Consider the following 21,637-nt stretch of genomic DNA (forward strand, 5'->3'; position numbering starts at 1 on the left):
GGAGATGCCTCGGAGCTGCGCAAAGCTGTGTTCTGTGGGACCACAGCAACTACTCCGTCAGGTCAGCCAACTTCAGATTTGAGCCGCTACAAAACCTGGAGTGAGATGTTAGAGGTTACAGCGCGGGAGCTACATGGGGCGGCCCAACCAGATGGTCATCCCACTGTTGAGGACTATCGCAAGGCGGAGAGGCTGATCCTACAGAGGGCCCAGATGGATAGTTTCCTGGAGGAGTACAACCTGTTGAAAGTCGGTAAGCCAGTTCCCAGGAGCAGTCGTCTTCTCTCTCTGTCACCCGAAGTGGATGAGACCAGACAGCTCATTTGTGTTGGAGGACGACTTCGTCGATCTGAAGATTTGGCTCTGGAGACACTCCATCCGATTATCTTAGACCCAAGCCACCCAGTGACCAAACTCCTGATCCAAGACTTTGATCGCCGCCTCCATCATCCTGGCCCGGAGCGGGTGTTCGCAGAACTTCGGCGCTCCTACTGGATTCTGCGAGGGCGTGAAGCTGTCCGGCGCTACCAACACCTCTGTGCTGATTGTCAAAGGTGGAGAGCTAGACCTACAGTGCCAAGGATGGCAGACCTGCCAGCAGCCCGGCTACGTCTATATAAACCGGCTTTCTACTCTACGGGAATGGACTGCTTTGGGCCGTTTGAGGTCAAGGTTGGTCGGCGTATTGAGAAGAGATGGGGAATCATATTCAAGTGCCTCACCACCAGGGCAGTCCACTTGGATGTTCTTAACACCATTGATGCAGATGCATTCCTGATGGCTCTTCGGCGATTTGTCGCCCGTAGAGGAACACCTGCCGAGTTGTTTTCAGACCAGGGGACCAACTTCAGGGGAGGTGAGAGGGAGCTGCGTGAGACCTTTCTGAAGATGGCCCCGGAACTACAACAGCTTCTAGCACCCCAGAGGATCAGCTTCCGCTTTAATCCTCCAGGTGCCCCACACTTTGGGGGAGCATGGGAAAGGGAGATCCGGTCGGTTAAGTATGCCCTCTATGCCACCGTTGGTGCTCAGTCAGTTCCAGAAGAAGTGCTTCGCACTGTACTCACCGAAGTGGAAGGGATACTCAATAGTAAGCCCCTGGGGTATGTGTCTTCCGATGCCAGAGATGCAGATCCGGTGACTCCTAATGTTCTTCTGATGGGGCGGCCGGATGGATCGCTACCTCAGGTAGTATACCCAGAGAGTGAGCTCCTCAGTCGCCGTCGCTGGAAGCACTCCCAGGTTTTGGCTGACCATTTCTGGTCACGTTTCATTCGTCAGTACATTCCCAGTCTGCAGACTCGCCAGAAGTGGCAAACAACGGCAGCTGATTTGGCTGAGGACTCTGTGGTGATGATCGCTGATCCACAGCTTCCCAGGGCTCTCTGGCCGGTGGGGAGGGTGATTAAAACTCATCCTAGCCCTGATGGACGCATCAGGTCAGCTGACGTGAAGGTGAAGGAGAGAGTCTACACTCGGCCAGTTGCCAGACTGGTTGTCCTCCCTGCGCTGCCCTCTGGAGAAGATGAGGACAGCTCTGCGTCGAACTCACCACAACCCTAGAACTTTGTTGCCTTATTGATGAGCAAATGTCTTACATACATTTGGGGGCGGCTGTATAAAAGGCCCCAAAGTTCATATAATAGTTTTACTGGTGTTTATAAGTTTATATAAGTTCATGTAATGTTCCATCTTCTGTCAGTTTGGGCCAGCCCACCTTCTAGTGACATCATCCGGTTAGTAAGGTGGGCAGTTTAATGGCGGCTGAGCAGTGTTGGTCCGGAGGGGGTGCACTGATTCCTGGGGCATGTTAGGTGTGCGTAAATGACAAGTAAGTAGTGACCTGTGTCGTATTTTGCCTTTGTTGTGTCAGTACTGTAGTATGTTACCATTTAGGAGCTAATGTAGTCCATAGTTGGAGCGGTAGGCCACGCATGCAACGCGTGAGTTCACCCTCATTTCATATGCTAACTTATGTTGTTAGCTTGGCCCCGGTTTAGCTTGTTGACGCATGTACGGTCGCTCGTATGTCCATAATGTCATTCCTGTGTTATCAGACCTTCTCTATATGTTGTATGTGATGCTTGTGATTGTTTACTTTGAAGTAGCGGAGTTTGTAGCGAACAATTAGGTATGTGGATTAATAAAATAGCAAACGTAGTATAACCGGAAGTATGGCGTCCCGCTTGCCCTTCACAATAAGAGCATTATAGCGGAATATAATGGGGGACGCTTTTATTTTGTATAACTACCGGAAGTAGTTCACGTGTACTGACGGTTGCTTAACCTCGCACTAATGCTATTTAGTTGCATAGTGTGAGCAGTTTGAAGTGTATTATATTTTTCTGATCTTTATATTTGATTATGTTAACTATGTTGTATTATGTTTATATTTGAGTATTTGACTTTTCCATTCTCTTTATTTATTGTTATTTCCCTTGTTTATTTCCTTTGTAGGAAACCACACACACACACACCCAGACACACACTTATGTACACCCGCTGTGTTACAGCCCCAGAAATTAAGCGGTGACAATAAAGTGCCTCAAACGGAACCTCAAGCTCTCTCCTTCTTTCGTGCTCTGGGCAATTTGGCCTTAAGTGGTGTTCTGGCCGACACACCGGGGTGACCGTAGTGCTCAAAGACTGAATCAGTGCCACAGCCGTGCCTATCTTTGATATCTCCACTACAGCTCCTCTGTAATGAGCACAGCTAGAGTGTCTGCCTGTGTCCTGTCACACTATCCTAGCAAGTTAAAAATGGTTCATGTAAGGTTATACAGTGTTTGCAGAGGAGACATGGATTTTCAGTGAACTATTGCTGGTGGTTGGAAATTCAGCCACTTTGATGATTTGCTTTCACTCAAAGATGTCTCAGCTCATTCATCTGAAATGAGATTTATCCCTGGGTGGATTTACACTATGTGGTTGATATGAAGGGGGACTGTTGGGGAGGAAAATGATGTTTAAATCAGGAGTTCATTAGTTAAAGCTGCAGGGGGAATATATTTATATTTATATATAAATATGTTTATACATAAACATATTTATGTATGTGCATTTTTGCAGTAGGCTGCATTTCATATTTATTTGAAGTGTTACAAATAGAGTATGAAACAGTTAAAGTGGCATACTGGTAGAATCCAGAAACTCTACAGCATAAACATGCCACAGGATTGCCTGTCTCAAATTCCTGTGCAATTTTATTGCTTTTGACAACCTCCTATAGAGAAATAAGGCATTTAACGCTCCACCACATAAGACCCCTTTAATGCTTCGGATCCCCTGTGTGTATGAATATAATTCTGAGTCATATTCTATGTTTTAGTCTTTGTTAGCCACACTGCCTTGGCACTTTCCCATTAGTTAAAATGTCAGTCTCAACTTTGGCCAGACCTGACTTAGAAGAAATATTCTGCAGGCCAGATAATTTTAACCGTGTCACGGTTTGCGGCGGGCGGACCGTGTGTGGGAGTGTGAGGTTCCAGGTGCAGACATAGACGAGGAGACATTACTGAACTTGAAACGAAAAGCGAGCCTTTATTTGGGCTGATTAACGTGGCAAAAAACAGAAAGCACAGAGGCAAAACTAACTAGAAGCTGAACTGGGAAAACTAAGAACTGACACTTAACTCAGACAGCAGGGAAAGCGAAGACAGGGTGACAACGATGCATATGACGGAGACAACTATGAACAGGACTCTGTGCTGGAACAACAAAGAACTGTGAGACGTATACACGTAAGCAATATGGACATGACCAGCACAGAGTCCTGAAACCTTGCGTAACATGGGGGAAGTTGAACAGACGACGCGGCGACGAACAAAGGAAGACTGAGGACTTAAATACACACATGAGGTGATCAGGGGAAGTGGAGACACATGAGAACACAGCTGACTAGAAGGAAACATAATGACAATACAGGGGAGAGTAACACTAACTACAATGAACAAAGAACACCATTCTCTTTCAGAATAAAACAGGAAACACAGAGACAGAGTCATGAACTTAACCTAACCAGAGACATGAAACATGACAGGTACACGGACCAGGGAGAGATGACAAAAGGGACTAAGAAACCAAGGACTAAACTGCAAACTAGAAAACTAGATGCGTTAAACTACACATGTGGATACAAAAATATGCATTAGAACTTAAACCCTGGGCCTCATGGCCCAGTACCGTGGCAAACCGCCACATGTTGGTACAAAGTTTATTTAAAAAATATTATTTTGTTAACTCCTCTAGTAATTCAGTATTATCTTATGTGGGGTAAATAACACAACCAGTGCTTTAACTGTGTAAACCTGTCCCCGATAAATAAAACAACTGCAACTGCTTGCCCAGTTGATCGTCTGTGGAATTGGCACTATGAGTGATATTACTCATTTAATTCTTGACCGCAGGTAACAATTATTGGACTACAGTCAATACAAATTAATGCAGCCATGGAGGAAAAATAATAAGGCTGACCAATAATGAATGTGCAACCATCATAACTCTCTGGAGGAAATATGAACCAATTCAAGGGATCCAGTGTTGAAAATAGTTGCACTGTCACATAGCTTTATAAAAATACAGTGTTGTAAACAACAATATTGTGTGATAACAAATAATGACAACACCTGCGCCCGGTGTGCCAGCGCTCTACAAAAGCTTTCAGATCTCAGTTGCTTGCTGGTGCTTTCCCCTGAGACATCTCTTTGGATTTTGGTTGCTGCACCCCGCATTCTTCCACCCGTACACTCATCTGCACCACTGATTATACTGACTACACACGCCATGGTTTGTGTAAGGCTTCTTTTTTGTTTTATTTATTTAAACAAGTTTTTTTGGACAACACTGGCTGAACGCAGGGTTAAAACTGCTTCAGGAGCTGCATGTTTGGCTGATAAATATTTTCTTATTCACAAGACCCAGTGTGAGTATTTCGGGAAGCCTGAGGGATGTAGAGGTGATGGTAAGTTACGTGATTATTGTGAGGTTTCCAGGTAAGGGGTCCAGGGCAGTTCCAAGCAAGAGCAGAGAGTGTGTGTAAATTTTCAGGTGTCAATTCAATGGAAGATGAATTGCCCAGTACTCTGGGCTAAAGGGTGCTTTACTGGGGCTAAAAAGGTGAATACTATTGCTTTAGATTTGGACATGGAGTGTGGTGAGCACATTGAATGTGACATGGTTGACAAACCTGGTAAGTTGTTCCTGCTTTTTGTCAGGGATGGGTGTTGTTTTTAATCTACTCGGGAAGGACACAAAACACGTCAGTGCATTATGGGTATCCCCCCAGCAGCCTACACCTACTGCAGCATAGCAGCATAGCCAAAAAAACTTATGGCACAACCACTGCACATGGCTACACATAGTGGCTACACATAGTAGCTACACATCAATCACTAACTTCCTTAACTGCATGAAGGTCCTGCTGGCTGGCTGGAGTCTTTTGTTCTCCCTGTGCCTGTGTGGGCTCTCTGCAGATATTCCAATCTCCTCCCACAACCTAAAGACGTGCTTATTTGGTTAATTAGTGATTCTTAATTTTGGTGTGCAAGTCATTGTGAATGAATTGTGTTGTGTGACCGACTGACTCTTACCAAATGACAACTGAAATAGGCTTCAACCATAAATGCCATCAGTGCACATATTAGCAGCCAATCAGTCATGCTTTTGCCAGATTGTCCTTTAATGCTTCATAGAGCTTTCCAGTCTTTGTATAGCCTGATCTAGCCGTGCCTCAGCTAAACCTGGAACCTGAGTAAGAATCACTAATCTGCCTGTTTTATAAGCAGACTTATCTCGAATAAACTTGACTTTTGACTACCTCTTTCTTCACTCTGCATTTGAGTCATTTTTTCTGACACTGATAGAAACCTAGAGCGTAACCAGAGACATTGTGTATGTGCTTTACTCAGGGGTCGTATACAACATGCATGGGTCTCAAGAGAGTAAAAACCAGACAAAACACCTATTAATCTGTAGCTACTTGTGGAAACTTTTTTTGTTGAGTTACCAAAATACGGGAAAAAGCTCCAAATGAGTTTCAAACACAGACGCTACTTTGGATGATTACAACTGATAAATAGGACTTCTTACCTACTTACCTCACTTAATGTGTGCACACCACTCTACATCCAAAGGCTACTACTGCACACAGGAGACCGACACATCTGTGCATACACAAACCAGATGTGTGTTTGACTGTGTATGCACCCAGGCTAAGATGGGGCTCAAATCTTTGGTTGTAGAAACAATGCAGTGTGACCGTTGTCTGTTCTGAATATTTACAGTGGTTAGAGATTTATGGTCAGGTCTGTCTTGGGGTGGAATAATAAATCTAAAACACTCAAGTAATCATTATCACACATCACTCTTCAGAAAATAAATAACAGGGATGAAAATAAAGAAGCTCTATGCTCAATTTGTAACTTGGGGATACGGATTCTTTGACATTTTGGCAAAAACAAAACGTTTCTATAATGAACATAATAATGATGAAAAACTTTCACAGAGGGTGAAAATATACAAAAGTTTGTTTTGTCCCTTTACAAAGGGAGGATTGGGGTAAAGTTGCATTAGGCCTGCTCTGCATCTGTTGCATCTGTTCACTTGATGACCTGGTACTTTGTTTTTGCTCTCTGGTGCTGCACAGCTTTCGCTTGTTAATTTCTTGTGTAGCCAAGTTGTGATACACAAATATGAGTCTGGGCTGCATTTCCAGAAAGCATTTTGGCAGAAAGCCATCCAGTTGTTCCACTGAAAATCACTGTAGTAATTAGTTGTTGGTGGCAAATAGGTTTCAGATTCTCTTTTCCAATCCGTGATCTGAAGTGACCTTAATGCAGGAGTCATCCAAGATCACCTGACAAGCTAGAGGAGCACTGTTATGACACCAGCAGCAACACAGCCCACCCAAAAAAGCTGTGCGCTCATCTCTGGTTTCCAGTGTCACTACAGCCAAGTACACTCACGACCATCTTAAAATCTTCCTGCACGAAAATAACCTTGCAGTAAACTGACAAATGAGGTCATGTGATTTCCTTTGGAGGGAAAAAAATCATTTACCTTTTTTGTTTCATCACAAATCATTAATTCTAATCAGACATGTTTATATGCAAATATGTATACGTGCTGAAAACCGTCCATCTGTGTGTGTGTATGCGTGTGTGAGTTGTCCTTGAACACAGACCAATGTTGCAATGTATGTGCTACAAAAACTGGAAACAACTAAACGGAAAAGTACAGATACGGTGCCAGAGTTGCACAGTCTTGGGGGAATCTGTCCTCTTGGAAAGATGTCTGCAAAGCCACAAGTTGAGTGATAAAACTCCATCTTCTGCCAAGCCCCCAAAGCAAACTATAAATCATACTAGAGATGCTGGAAGAATTTACTTCCAGAAACATGACTCACAGACAGACTCGAGAAAGGAAAGAAAACCTTATTCCCTCCCGATACACTCCCTTGCTTCCTAGTTTTAGAACAAAAACATAAAATGATTTACCGTGTAGCTGCTAGTACGCTTTATCTCTGGATATTTGTAAAGTGTGCAAAACACCTTTTACACAGCAAGTGATAAAACCATTAAAAAATTTTTGCAAAAGATGGTTAAATTATGAAAATAGAAACTTAAGAACCACTTAAAGCTTTTTTCTTACCACTGTGTTTCACCAGACTTACTGCTGGTGTGAGGAACACAAGCTATCTGGTGAATGTACAGACACTCTGCAGCTATCTCAAATTTAAGTAGGCAAATTCTGGTCAAAGTGCAGGACTGCATGTTGTCAGTGGTGGTTACGGTGGTGGTGAAGTTTATGACTCTAGTTTCTGTGTATAGCATGCACTCCCTAATGGAATGAAGTCTTCTTCATTAGTATTCAGAAGTGACAGTACAACACTACATAAATAATGTTGCAGTTATAGTGCTTTGATTGACTCTGAAACCCTCACATCTTGACATAACCTTAAAATACTAAACTTGAACAAAAACTTGGAATTCTGTACAAGAAGTTGGGGAGAGTGAGCAGGTGAGGCAAATTTTGAGATCATGGAGCAAAAACAGAAATGGGTAAACACGACATTCTTTAACACTGACTGTATTCAAAATAAAGATGTAGCCATGGAAAAGGGGTTTTTGTTGTTGTTTTGGAGCTACAAATCAACACAACTAGAGAACTTGAAATGCTAACTTATTAGCAAAAGCAAGCTAGTTTGGTTAGCAGGCTTGCATCTTTCTCTTGAAACTTCTAGTGAAGCTTTCCAACCACTCCCCCTTCACATTTGTTCTCTTTTTAAGTTACTTTTGTTCGTTTTTCTGATTCTGGTTAGATTTTCTGGTGTATGGTTTCAGGCATTTTTCTTTTTTTATTCCTGTCTTTTACATTGTTTGCTATATTGATTGGTTCCCTTTCTATTTGTGGATTTTATTTCATTTTTATCTTTTGGGTCCTCAAGTGGCCATTGGAATAAAAGAAGTATTTGGCACTTCAGTGTTAGCTTCATTTTTCAGCCCAGAAGATTTTCAGTTGGTCTTTACATAAGCAGGTGGGTGATTAATTGATTCTACAGTCAGCTGTCCCGGCCAGTATTTAACAGGAACTGATGAGTAACCAAACCTATTGTACAAGGATGCAGACAAACTGACAGAGAACGAGGGAGGGGAGAGAAGAAACAGAGAGGAACGAGCATGTCTGCACTGAATGCAAAGAGGGGACATAGATGCTCTGGCTATTGTCATATTGAAGACCAACATTTTTTTGCATTAATATGGAGCCATGTTTTGGCACCCATTTAGTCTCACAGCAGGTTTACGTCAATAAATCACTGCGAAAAATATTGTATCTTTAGGTTGACAAATGTCATAATGCACAGTGAGGCTAAAATATATATAATTAAATTTTTCAAAAAGCATGTCATGTTAAAGTTAGCCCAGATGACGCTAGAGGCATCATGACTTGTATTGCCTGCAGCTGATCATATGTAGCTGATAATCTAATTTAAACTACAAAGACCGCAACAGCTGCCTTGAATGCAACGTTAATTTAAAAGTCCATTGAAAGCCTTTTATCTTTAACTTAATAAAATCCTTATTAATTAATTATTGCTCTTATAAGGATATAAAAAAACAAGGATTTTGTTTTGATGATCACTCCTGTATTACTAGTCCATATTCAGGTTTACATTTGTTAGGAAAGCCTCATAAGGATGATGCCTGACAAAAAGACGTAAATGATCGAACTGTACTGACCAGCTTCATTGTGAAAAGCAGTCATACTGAAGCCATGTTGGTTTTAAAACCCATGAACCACAGTCAGGAAACCTAAAATTGTTGGCCACGTCTTCCAAATCCCACAGCCCATGGAAGACAGATGTGCTCCTAATTTGGGCTCCCAATTCAGTAAGCACTTTGAAACTTCTGTCCCTTGAAAGTGAGATGCTTATGCCTGCCTTTGAACCGTCAGGTGTTGACAGCTGTGAGCAACAGCCTGGTTAGTTCCTGTCAGGTAGGATAACTTGCTCGCTTTGTAAATGCCTTAAAGGTTGGCACAGCAGCAGAGGAGTGCAGATCAGATTAATCCATCTGTGGTTGGAGGCAGAATTTTGGTTGTAGTAAATCACAGAAAATGACACTCCAGGGACCATTGCTGCAAAAAATATAACAGAGACAGAAACAGAGAGACAGCGGAGAGTGATGATCATATCCCGTCTATTGCACCGGCAGAAAACAGGAGTAATATTATGCTGCCTGGAAACTTCTAATGGATCTTCCTCTCAGTTCAATCACTGCACAGAAGAGGGTCCCATCATCAACAATTCAATACTTTTTTTCAATTAAAAAACAAATTTTCCTCTCTGAACACAAGCACAATTAAATAATTATATTTATTTAAAATTCATTCTCAGCTTATGTTGATGGAAAAAAAAAATCCACCACAGTTTATGCGAATTTGAGCAGATAAAGAGGGGCAGATGATTACTGTTATTACTTTGGGACAGTGTAGAGTTTCATCCACAGTTCATCACTAAAGGATGAATTACTGCTGCAGAGGTTGTAAAGGTAGTAAGATTCATAAACTCCATCATCAAGACAATGGTGGCTACAGCCTGGAAAGTGGAGGAAATTAAATATAAAGCCATGTTTGGAACAGGTTGGTCACAGGGAAGAGGAGTTTAGAGGAGCTTGGATGAAGATGGACCTTTTTTCATGTCCTCAGAAGTTAAATTAACATCTTCTTATAAATTAGTTTGATTATGCTGGGGTGATGATTAATGCTGAAACACGTGCAACTGCAAGGGCAAACAAGACCTCAAAACCACAGTATGACAGGAAACCCTTGTTAGGTGTTCATTACCTGTGGTGTCCCAGGTTTATATCCAGCAGGAGACTCACGTCATTCCCATAGTCTGTAATAAGCACTAAAAATGCCTTGAAAATTATCATTAAACAAAGATGTGATTAATTAGTAGATAAAGCAAAATCAGCTGAAGTGAGTTCCCAAACAGCTCTTTTAAATAACCATCAATACCGGCAAGCTAACACAACAAAAGGAAAGTGGGGTGCAAAACGGAGGAGAAGCAGTGATATATCACCACATCACAAGTGATCTCAAGGCACTTTATATTATAATGTAAAGAAACCACAAAGTCATAGATAGAAATCCAGTGAGTCAACCATCCTCTATGAGCAATCACATGGCTCTAAAAAAGGCCTTTCTTGGTCCAGAAACTGGCAGCATCTTTCTATGCTAACTGAAAGAGACAAAAAAAAAAGAGATAACAACACAGAACCAAGTGCAAACTATGTGAGAGAAAAAAGAAAACATTAATCGCGTGCAGTAGTGGCTTATGAAAGCACAGGGAATGAGGGGAATGGAGAAGAAGCATCACGGGGAATTACCCAGCAGCCTGAGTTTGTGAGAGAACTCTAGGTATTATCAAAAAGGAACGTTTGAAGCTCAATCTCAAAAGTAGAGAAGGTGGCTGAACCCAAACAAGAAGCCAGTTCAAGAGAAAAGGGATCTCACAGCATGAGACTCTGACTGTCACTTTTGCACATGGCAGTAATTTCTAAATCAATCAATTCTGGATTTTAAAGGCCACTGTATAAAATCTGCTTCATTTTGGATCTACAGAAGACTTTTCAAAGAGTTTTTGGGACAACATGATAGAAATGGATTAAATTATTCCAGTCCAAAAGTTAAAATTTTTAGCTTACACAACCAATTAAAACAAAAGAATATTTTATGAGGTATAGTTTCTTATACTCTTACTTTTGATAAGCCTCAGTACTGGGCTTTGGGATTTCTCTCCAAATCAAAAATTGAAATAAATAAATAAATAGATAAAAGTTGCAGTAGGAAAATTGTGTGGGGATATATTTGTGTGATCCTTTACAGCAAAACCTGCTGAACCTGTTAAACTGAAACTTTTTTTTTTAAAACTCTCAGGCGGTTTATGTTTTATATCATACAAAAAAGTATGAAAAAGTAACTTCTACAGCTTTACAGTTTTTTGTGTTGGTAATAAAAATGAGTAAGCCATTTATGTTACTTTTAAAAGTTCATAAATACAACAACAACAAAAAAAAAAACCCAGAAAATATTATTATAATGAAAAGTGCAAAGTTAAAGTAGAAAATAATGACTATGTGCCGTGAGACACTCATATGGTTCAAATGTTTTTGGTTTGCGCACAAATGGCTGTTTCAATTGAAAGGTTGGTGATCCCTGGTTTAGAGTATGGATTAAATGCTAAATCCTAATTTTAAAATATATTCACTTTTCTTGCTGTAGTATTGGAAACGGAGGAAATACCATTCAGAATATCTGGTTAAGTCAATGTTCCTGAAGTTCATTCCTATAGAGATTAGAAAAAAGCATATCACACACGATATTAATTATATACAAGATATAATTTATTTTATACAAGTGTTAAAAAAAATGTAAAATCTCCATCCACTGTCAGCTTGTTTTGCATTTTGTAAAGAAAAAGAATGGAAACACTTAACTACCTTCTACAACAATGGCATTAAGCTTTGTGGTAACAGTGTTGTTGTGTACAGAACACACAATGAAAAACATTGGCCCTACATATTTAAGGTAAAATGCCGTAAACATTTATGTATAAAACAAAGTTCAAAGGTAATTAAAAGAAAAAAGCTATTTTGAAATGAAATGACCACCACAGCAGTTTACACACACTGTAAAAAAAAGAAAAAAAAGTGAAATTCATGTCAGTCTCTCTAGTTTCTTAACATCAAAGGCTGAATACCATTAAAATACATTTAACATCTGTTCAAATGGAAGAAATTTTAGAGCCCACGTAGAAAAGCTCTGTCTGTCAAAAAAAACCCACATCCACATTACTTTGATCTATGATATCTAATGGATTTAACCTGAGTGTATTAGGTTGTGCTGTGTTTCTCATATGGCTCATGGTTGCCCTCTTTAGGACAAGGAAGGAACTAATTTTTTGACAATTTGCTGACATCAAGTAGACATTAGGATAACACAACTTCTTGCACTTTGACATTTAAAAGACTGAGAAGAAAAACTGAATAAATACATGTCTAGACAGCTACTGGATGGACCAGCGCTGGAGTTGTCACAGGTGTAGCGGGAGGAGACACTTTGTCTTTATAGCCCAGCGACAGAATGTGTTTCTGCAGGTGTGTGATCCACTGCTCCTGAACAGACAGAGGTCCATGAAATACTTCCTCACAGAACCTGAACAGCAGGATAGAGAAGTTTTATTAACTGCATCATATGAAGCTGAAAAAGACCCCCCCCCCCCCACAAAAACAAACATTGATATTAACTCAGTCTACACTCACTGGCCACTTCATTCGAGACACTTGTACAGCTCCTCATTAGGCCAGTGCATTTAACCATGTCGACATGGTCAACACAACCTGCTGAAGTTGAAGTGTGGCATGTGTGCTGTTCTACCAGCACAAACAGCATTTATGCAGAAAATATCCAATGGGCTGCCAGAGACCAGAGAAAAATGGCCAGACTGCTTTGAGCTGATGAGAAGGCAACAGTAACTCACTGCATTTGAACCTCTCCAAATGCACAACATGTTTAACCTTGAAGCAGATGAGTTGCAGCAGAAGACCACAGCGGGTGCAACGCTTTTCCAGCAACGAACAGGAAACTGAAGCTACAGTTCACACAGGCTCGCCAAAATTGGATAACTAATTATTAGAAAAATGATCCATTCAGTATCGATGGTTCAAGGTGATGGTGGTGTGAGACACACTACAGTGCTTAAAGAATTTGCTTGTCTGCCTCCACATGCATATGAGTCCAAGTGACATCCCATTCTTAATCCAGAGGCTTTAACGTGATTTTTTTTTTTGGATAATTTTTTTGCTTCAACTCTTCTAGGAAGGCTTTCCACAAAGTTTGAGTGTTTATGGGAATTTCTGAACAATATTCCAGAAGCACATTTATAAGATTAGACACTGATGTTGGACGAGAAGACCTGGCTCACAGTCTCCTATCCAATTCACCCCAAAGGTGTTCTGTCAGGCTGAGTTCAGGACTCTGTGCAGGCCAGTCAAGTTCTTCCAGACCAAAATCGCTCATCCACGTCTTTATGCACTTTGGTTCATGCACTGGTGTGCAGTTATGTTGGAACAGGAAGGGGCTATCCCCAAACTGTTCCCACAAAGTTGGGAGCATGAAATTGTCCAAAATGTCTTGGTATGCTGAAGCATTATGAGTTCCTTTCACTGGAACGCTTAATGCGTTGTTATAACACCACTGTAGACTGTGGAAATATTTAGAAGGGAGGAAGTTTTACAACTGGATTTGGTGGTATCCTATTACGATACCATGCTGGAATTCACTGGGCTCTTGAGAGCGACCAATTCTTTGCCAAATGTTTGTAGAAGCAGTCTGCATGCCCAGATGCTTGATTTTATACACGTGTCCATGGAACTGACTGAGCACTTAAATTCAATTATTTGGATGGGTAAGTGAATACAGTGTAGTGTATTTTCTTGGTTCCAAATTAGCATCATTTAAATGCCACAGCCTATTTGGGTATTGCTGCTCCCTATCCTTGTTGTGATGCCTGCTTCCAGCTGGATAATACTCCATGTTTTAAAGCTAAAGTCCTCTCAAACTGAATTCTTGAGCATGACAATGATTTCATTGTAATCAAATGGCCTCCACAGTCACCAGATCTCAATCCAACAGGGATGTGTTGACACAGGAGATTGACATCATGTCACATTGGACAAAAATGTCTAAAGAATGATTCCATCGGAGATGAATGTGTGCCACTGGAAAGGCAAAAGGAATCCAATCCAATCCAGTAGAACAAAGGTGTATCTCATTAAGGGGTTAGTAAATGTATAATAATGCATCTGACATTCAGACATTTTGACAATATGTTTAAATATTGTTCAAATGTAGCTTACCTCTCCATCAAATTTAAGATTTAGACAACCTAAAATTTTATAAAGCATTTCTACAGCTGTCAAATAGAGACTCACCTGCACTTGAGGGAATACATTTTACCCACCAGTTTGACCAGTGGAGTTAGTGGGGGCTTTGGCACCAGAGCAGGGATATTGCCAGACCGCGGTGGTTGCTGGGAGTTGCCGTTCTGATTTTCTCTACCTGCAGAGGCCCCGTGCTTTTGTGAATGCACCCCTGAAATCCCACAGAGAAGTTTTAGTATTGCTTTTTAATCTATTACACTGCATCTGTATCCAGCTATCTTCCACAGCCCTTTAGTCCCGTTACTTCACCTCTTGAGGAGCGCACGCTGTGGTTGCTGTAGTCCTTCCTGTTTACTTTGTATTCATAGCGCTGCATGGAAGACTTCAGACTACCGCCAGCCACACACTCAGATTCTGTGGATGGCGATGGGGATGTAGGAGTTTTGTGGGACTGAAAAAGAAAATTACAGTAAATTAGAATGAATGTAATACACTGATGTTTATCTGAATATCTCAGAGCACAGCCAACCTTCTTGATGTAAAGGTCTCCCATGCGATAACGCTTGGTAATTTCCGACACCTTGGCCGGATCTCTCCTGATCAGCTCACTAAGGAGTTCAATTGGTGAAGTCGCTCCATCTGCCTTCCATTCGATGATGCCCAGCTGTCGGAGGTGGGCCCTCGCGTGACTGGCCAAGGCCTTACGGTTCTCAAAGTCGAACCCACAAAGCTCACAGGATGTGTCTGACACAAACGAGATGGCACACATGTAAACTTCTGCTGCCACACTATTTCAATCAAGTTGAGGTGTGAAATATATCTGAGCCATCGCGATACCCTACTTATTTTATCTTTCAGGCACTCTCTTGGAGACTAACTGTTGTGCTTGGGATTATTGTCCTGTTGCATGAGCCAATTTTGGCCAAGCTTTAGCTCATGGGGAGGCTTCACATTTGACTCTAGAATACTCTGGTATGCAGAGGAGTTCACATTTCAGAGGAAAGAGGAGGGCATTGTTCCAGAAGTCTTGTGATTTGTTCGGATGCAACGATGCAAAGCTAAGTTTCCAACTGACAATTGTCAGTCCAATAATCGACGATGGGCGATATAGTCGCGCATGCACAGACTTTTTGATGGGCGGAACAATGTAATCACACATGAACTGAGTTGCATGTTTACAACACAGAAGAAGTCCAAACATGGACGAACTAATTTACAAAAAAAATTAGGGCTGTCAGAGTTAATGCAGCGCTAACGCAGTCATTACGATTAATGCGGTTACAATTTTTAATGCGCTCAACCCATCTGAAGCGCAGAATGAACAAACTTTTGACAAACTGCCCAAAATGCGTTGACAGAGACATTTCAGGGATTTTGACTCAGTCTGCGCTCCAGATGGGTTCATTTGTAATTGCGTTAGTCGTGATGACGGTGCAAAATTTGGGATTTCTTTGGCTTTAAACCAGACGAAAGAGGTAAACCTATGGATGTAACCAAAGGGGTGTGCCACCTGTGCAGACATATAATGCGAGCAAAGTACACTACTAACTTGCTAGAGCATGTACGTGTCTACCATCTGGCTGAGTATGCTGGGCTATCACCAGCTTCTGCAGCTCCATCAACAAGCATTTGGGCGCACTCTGAGAAGGGTGCATTTGTTCGCAGATGAAAGAGGGTGCTGTTAAAACAGCGTTATTATTTATCTATTTATTTTCTGTTGACTGCTTCAATTAGCTCCATCATTATTAACAAACTTACTCATGGGGAAATAAAGAAATAAATCGCCCTTGTAAAAACTATCAATAGTCGATATATTTGTCCAATCGCCCAACCCCATTATGTTCTTTTAAGAAAGAAGAGCCTTTCTCCTGATGAACCTTCCAAACAAGCCATACTTGTTTTTGCTTTCTAACTTTACTGTTATCAACTTTATCTTTTATCGTTAACTTAGGTCTGTACAGTCTGATCTCAATGCTCCAGATCAGTAAACACCCAAAACGTTTCCTTTTATGTAGGTGGTTAAGTTCTGTACTTAGTTAAAATACGCTTTTCTACTTTTTTCTGGAAGTTAAGAGCACTGTTCTTTCTGTCAATTTAAGAGTCTATAGTCCCCAAGTAAGGGTCCAGTCAGGACATTATTCTAACCACACTTCATATTTGAAAGCAGTAATAGGCCAACACTATACACTATTCAAATGTTGAGTACATAAAAGTGACACAAGGAAATAGTTTCACCAAAAAGTTTCAATAATTAGATCATTTCAATAATTCACTAAAGCGTCTGAGAAAAATGCTATGATAACAAATGACAAAATATTGGTAAGTAAAGTAACAAACTTTACTTACCAAGGTGTATGACTCCACCCTTGCTAGATGGTGATTTCTCTTTCATGGAATAATCAAGAGGCGAGTTCGAAGCTGTCTCCCCAGATGTGAGGCTGTCTAGGGACCTTCTGGAGCTTTGAGAACCCCATGAGACTTTGCCCAATGCTGCAGACCCACTGGGCCCCAACTCTTTCCTGCCTTCTTCACCATGCATCATGACTTGTTTTAGAAGATCAATTGGTGATGTTTTAATAGACCAAGAGAGACCGAGCTGCCGTAGATGGGCACGGGCGTGGCAAGACAGGGCTTTGCGGGTGTCAAATAGCTGGCCACAGAAATCACAAAGGACTGTTGGTGGGGACTGCACATCTGTACAAGCTGGGGAAAATTATATATTACAACATTATACATCTGATCTCACTGTACACACACAAACAGATGGAAAAATGCTAAAGCAAAGAGTGTGATTAAGAAAATAACAAATTAAGCCTGTTATAGTATAACATGGTACCAAACATAAAGCACTTGATTAAACGTTTTTTGCTTTACCTGACTCAGAAGGTTTTGCAGAAATGGCACCAGCAGACAAATTCTGCACAGGGGAGCTGCTCTCATTGGTGGATGTCTTCAGCTGAACAGAAACCTCCGTCTCTATAGGCTCAGGCTTGGGTTTTCTATGAAGGGGGTCCACTGCTAGCCGAAAACCTTTCTTAGCTTTTGGTGCCCTGTAAACGGGAGGGTGAGAAGCCTGAGAGACCTTTTCAGGGGTTGTAGACAGGGGTGTAGAGGAAAGAGAGGTCCAAGACTGGCTTGGACCTGAAGACTGAGCTGCAGGAGAGGGTGGGGCTGGAGATGGTGCTGCAGATGAGCTGGCTGTATTGTTTGTTTTGGGGGGGTGTACAGCTTCTAGCATGCCACTGGATACCAGATCCTCAACGGCATTGATTGCGGAGTTTTTCCCCACTAATTCACTCATCCCTATGTGACGCAGGTGAGAGCGTGCATGGCTTGCCAGGCCTTTTCTATTCTCAAATTCCTCCCCGCAGAGAATGCAGATGCACTCCTCAGATACTTTAGGCCGTTTGCTCGAGGATGACTTGGGTGGAGTAGAAAGGCGTTTGGATGAAGTTCTAGATGGACTATTTGAAGTAAACTCTTCATTTTTCTCTAAATCAATAGGCTTGAGGTCCTCCTCTTCCATGACCTGATAAAGAAGATCAATAGGACTACCCTTGATGTCACTGTCAGAGATTCCAATCTGCCGCAAATGTGCCCGAGCATGACTAGCCAAGCCCTTGCGTGTCTCATACCAGCAGCCACAAAGTTCACAAACGTAGACCTCATCGTGGGGGTCTGAAGCTAAAAGAATGAGGAAATTGGTGAGAGAAATACACAAAGTTAGCAGGAGACTAATGTAAGATCAACATTACAAATTTAAATACCCTTTATTAAGTTGTGCCTTGCACCTGCAGCTACTCTCCTTCAAAATTTTATGTTTCTTATAAAACATTTGCATGGCTTCCCTTACAACCGTCTTGAGGGTCAACCAAGTCAATCATATTTCATTTTTGTTAACCCAGTTTGTGTGTCCTGGTTTCATTTCAGTACAGAATGAGAATCATTTTCAGTTTGTCATTTTTGAGAAGTGAGTTGGTGATAACCTGGAAGCCTGCTATCACGACTATTAATTTGAATTATTAATGTGAGTCTCACATGGGCAGAAGGACTGGGAGATAGATTACAGGAAACACAGGTTTGTAAGCGTAAAGTTCCTGTCTTATGTTTGCATATCTGTGGATTCTCCGAAACACATTGAAATAAGACGAAAGAAAGAGATTCAAAGTACAGGGCACGGTCTTTGCAGATAAATACACTGACACACACATCTTCTATGTATGAGTTTAGATATTTTGTAAAAAAAAATCTCTATATTATGTTAATGAAAACAGCTCTGTTCAGCCATACCTAACGTGATAGGAGCGTCAGTTTCCCGTGGTGCCCACAGTGGCTTTGCTGGGGCTGTGTGCTCTGAGGAAGATGAGCTGCCGCCTTCAGCTGGCTTAACAGGAGAAGGAGATGATGGGGGGACAGTTGTTGAAGATTCATTCAGTTTTGCTGGAGATCCCTGATGATCAACTTTTTGTGGGGTTGTCGTGAGTCTAACCCCGGCCTTGTAAGAGGTATTAGCGTCTTCTTCTTCTTCTGAAGGGGTCTTTGATTCCTGCTGCATTGTATTTTTTTGAGGCACTGGCCCAGGTGCAGATGAGTTTGATTTGAAATCTGGAAGGCAGCCATCTCTCTCCTGGATGATCTGGTAGAGGAGCTCTATGGGAGCCCCGCTGCTTTCTGACAACGTCACACCAAGCTGGCGCAGATGGAGTCGGGCATGACTGGAAAGTCCTCGCCGTGTCTCAAAGTACGTTCCACAGACTTCACACATTACTGGCTGTGGGGTTGCTGTGGGGGGAGTTAGAAGTTAATGATGACCAGTGAAATGAAATTAACAAGAATGGGCAGAAACCGCACAAGCAGACTCTAAATGACACTCTAAACCCAATTACCTGGAATAATGCAATTTTTGGTAATTCACCTAAAAGCATCCTTTGTCTTTTTACCTTGTGAATCCATTGATGCTGAAAAATGCTGCTGGTTTATTCTGAGAGATGAAAGTGTCGTCTTCCACTGGATCCTGTTAATACTGAATGAAAGCTGAAATTTTTAAAGGCAGAGGAGCTGTATTAGTGTTGACAACAATTTGCAGGTCATTTTTATAGCTCATTAAATAAACGTGCAATGCAATTTCCCTGAAATCCTACAGTTTAACAAAAACATCCAAACTAGCTGCTTAAACAACACGATTCGACTGACACCTAGCATGAAGAAAGCCCTGTTCACAAACGTCTTCACAGCCGTGGATGAAAACCGGACTGCATCTCTTAACACAGCTTACAGTTAAATAAACTCATCTACTATAAATGTTACTGTACACACTTTAACAAAACCATCTGTAAGCAGTTGAAAGACATTGTAACTTTAAGCTAACTCGGGCTAACCCTGTTACAGCCTTTGTTTTGCTCTATAATGCTAACTTTAGCTGTTGTGCTAGCCTTAAAATAATCTTATTCAAGCTTAGAGAAGACAAGCTACAAATGCCAAGGCCTTAAATGGAAACAAATCATAAATCCTCTCTTTAAAGTATAGCAAATTTTGCCAAAAAACCCAAAATACTACCTGTGTGCATCTGTTTTCCTTATAGTAACAAGCTCAGCGGAAGTAGTGTTCCACACATTCCTGGCTGTATGTTTTTCCAAAATAAAAGTGGTGGAATAATGTCTTTTGAATTATATGGGTGGTATTTGTCATGTCAAACAAATACAATACAAAACTGACAGACATGTGAACATATTTGAATAAAAATGTGATTTTAATCCTCCCCTTATGATTTGATTGAACATTTTTAAGCTGAATATGCCACATGCATAGTGTACTTGGAAAGAATTTTGAACTACCCTTTATTTCTTTACATTTTGTTTATAAGCAGCTAAACTTTCAGGTAAAGTGGTCTTAAGAAATAGTTCCCCAGCCTTTCTGGAGGTCTTTCAAAGTTTCATTTAGATATAGTCAAGATAGCCTGTGTTCAAACTGAGTGTTAAGATGGGAAGTACGGTGTAATACTCTTGACATCTGTAAAGAATATGTGTTTTTGTGTTCACATAATTAAATGATGATAATTTTAGGTTGATAATATGAATGCAGTCAATCATTCAGGTAAATTAAAATGAACATGCCTAGAGTTTGGCTTTTGTACTTATGATTCGTGTCATTTGCCTAAATGTTACAAGGTTACTAATTGTTATGTAAAATATATATTTCTTCTTTTTTTTTTAAATAAAATGGTAAATCTGAGGCGTATGTCTCACAATTGAATAAACATTCAGTATTTGTACTTTTTTTTAAATTGGTGTAAAAGGTGGAGAACTCCATTCTGACCAGTGGGGACATTATGTGTCCTGAAAGATGTAGAACAGGGTGACGTGATGGAATCACAGACAGTACTGAGAAAAGCCATCAGTCCTCACAGCAACTGAAAACCCACACAGTCATCTTTTTCATCCATGTTTCAACATTTTTCTTCAAACATGGCATCAACTAGCCTATCAGGTTACGCCAAAAAAAAATAACATTTTTGAACAGTAAACTTGGAAAACTAAAATATAGTACTGAACAAAGCTCAAGTCTAGATGGTTATGAAATAAGGATTAGGTTCTGTGGCAGATAATCATCTCAACAAACACAGAACTTTGTGATTTCCGGGCTATTCTATCAGAAATGGAAACATGATTTAGTATCTTGTAATGTTTCTGTTGAAAACTGAGAGTGCCAAAGTGTGATCAGTTTGCTGCAAGCAATTAACATAATTTTGACATATGAAATTGAAATCATATATATGTATCAGAATGTATGTTTCTATCAATCTATGTATCAGAATCTGAAAACTTTATTAATCCCTGGGGAATTTGTGTATGTGGATTTATGTGTTGACAATATAATTATATGTTGGCTTTGACATGCTCTTTGTAACAGTTTGTTTCTCAGACTCTAAATTAAACCTACTGAGTTCCAGCGATGAGGTGCAAACCTTTCTCGGGGAAGGAAGCTTTGGAAAAGTCGTCAAGTGTGTCCACACTGTATCCAACACAGAGGTTCCTATCAAAAAAATTGAAGACAAGCCCGTGATCTCAAGCCCCGTGATTTTGTAAGGGGGACTAGATCATTCTTCCATGAAGGATTCATTTGTCTTGAATTTGAGCTCCTTGATCTTAGTCTGAAGGTGTATATGCAAGAGAGACTCTCACCCAGTTTCACATCAG

General features: G+C 40.9%; 1 protein-coding gene across 1 annotated transcript; it reads right to left on the reverse strand.

The window, feature by feature from the left end:
• Positions 1-12,534: 12,534 nt before the first annotated feature.
• Positions 12,535-20,053, reverse strand: LOC146631119 (protein Wiz-like). Its single transcript, XM_085355148.1, has 9 exons — positions 19,998-20,053; positions 19,382-19,475; positions 18,732-19,223; positions 17,316-18,125; positions 16,788-17,144; positions 14,971-15,185; positions 14,751-14,892; positions 14,493-14,652; positions 12,535-12,714 (listed from the first exon to the last, which is right to left on the reverse strand). The coding sequence occupies exons 2-9, from the start codon at positions 19,392-19,394 to the stop codon at positions 12,558-12,560; spliced, it is 2,346 nt and encodes a 781-aa protein (XP_085211274.1). The 5' UTR covers positions 19,395-19,475; positions 19,998-20,053; the 3' UTR covers positions 12,535-12,557.
• Positions 20,054-21,637: the final 1,584 nt, after the last annotated feature.

This window comes from Diplotaxodon limnothrissa, linkage group LG6 (assembly GCF_057381915.1).
Source record: "Diplotaxodon limnothrissa isolate DT_005_m linkage group LG6, D_limnothrissa_male_GT1.1, whole genome shotgun sequence".
Taxonomy (NCBI): domain Eukaryota; kingdom Metazoa; phylum Chordata; class Actinopteri; order Cichliformes; family Cichlidae; genus Diplotaxodon; species Diplotaxodon limnothrissa.

Excerpts from the sequence above, each read along its gene's own strand:
- LOC146631119 (XM_085355148.1), bottom strand. Across the intron at positions 18,126-18,731 it reads TGACGCTCCTATCACGTTAG|CTTCAGACCCCCACGATGAG; the intron begins GTATGGCTGAAC and ends TCATTCTTTTAG. Across the intron at positions 14,893-14,970 it reads GAGACCTTTACATCAAGAAG|TCCCACAAAACTCCTACATC; the intron begins GTTGGCTGTGCT and ends TTTCTTTTTCAG.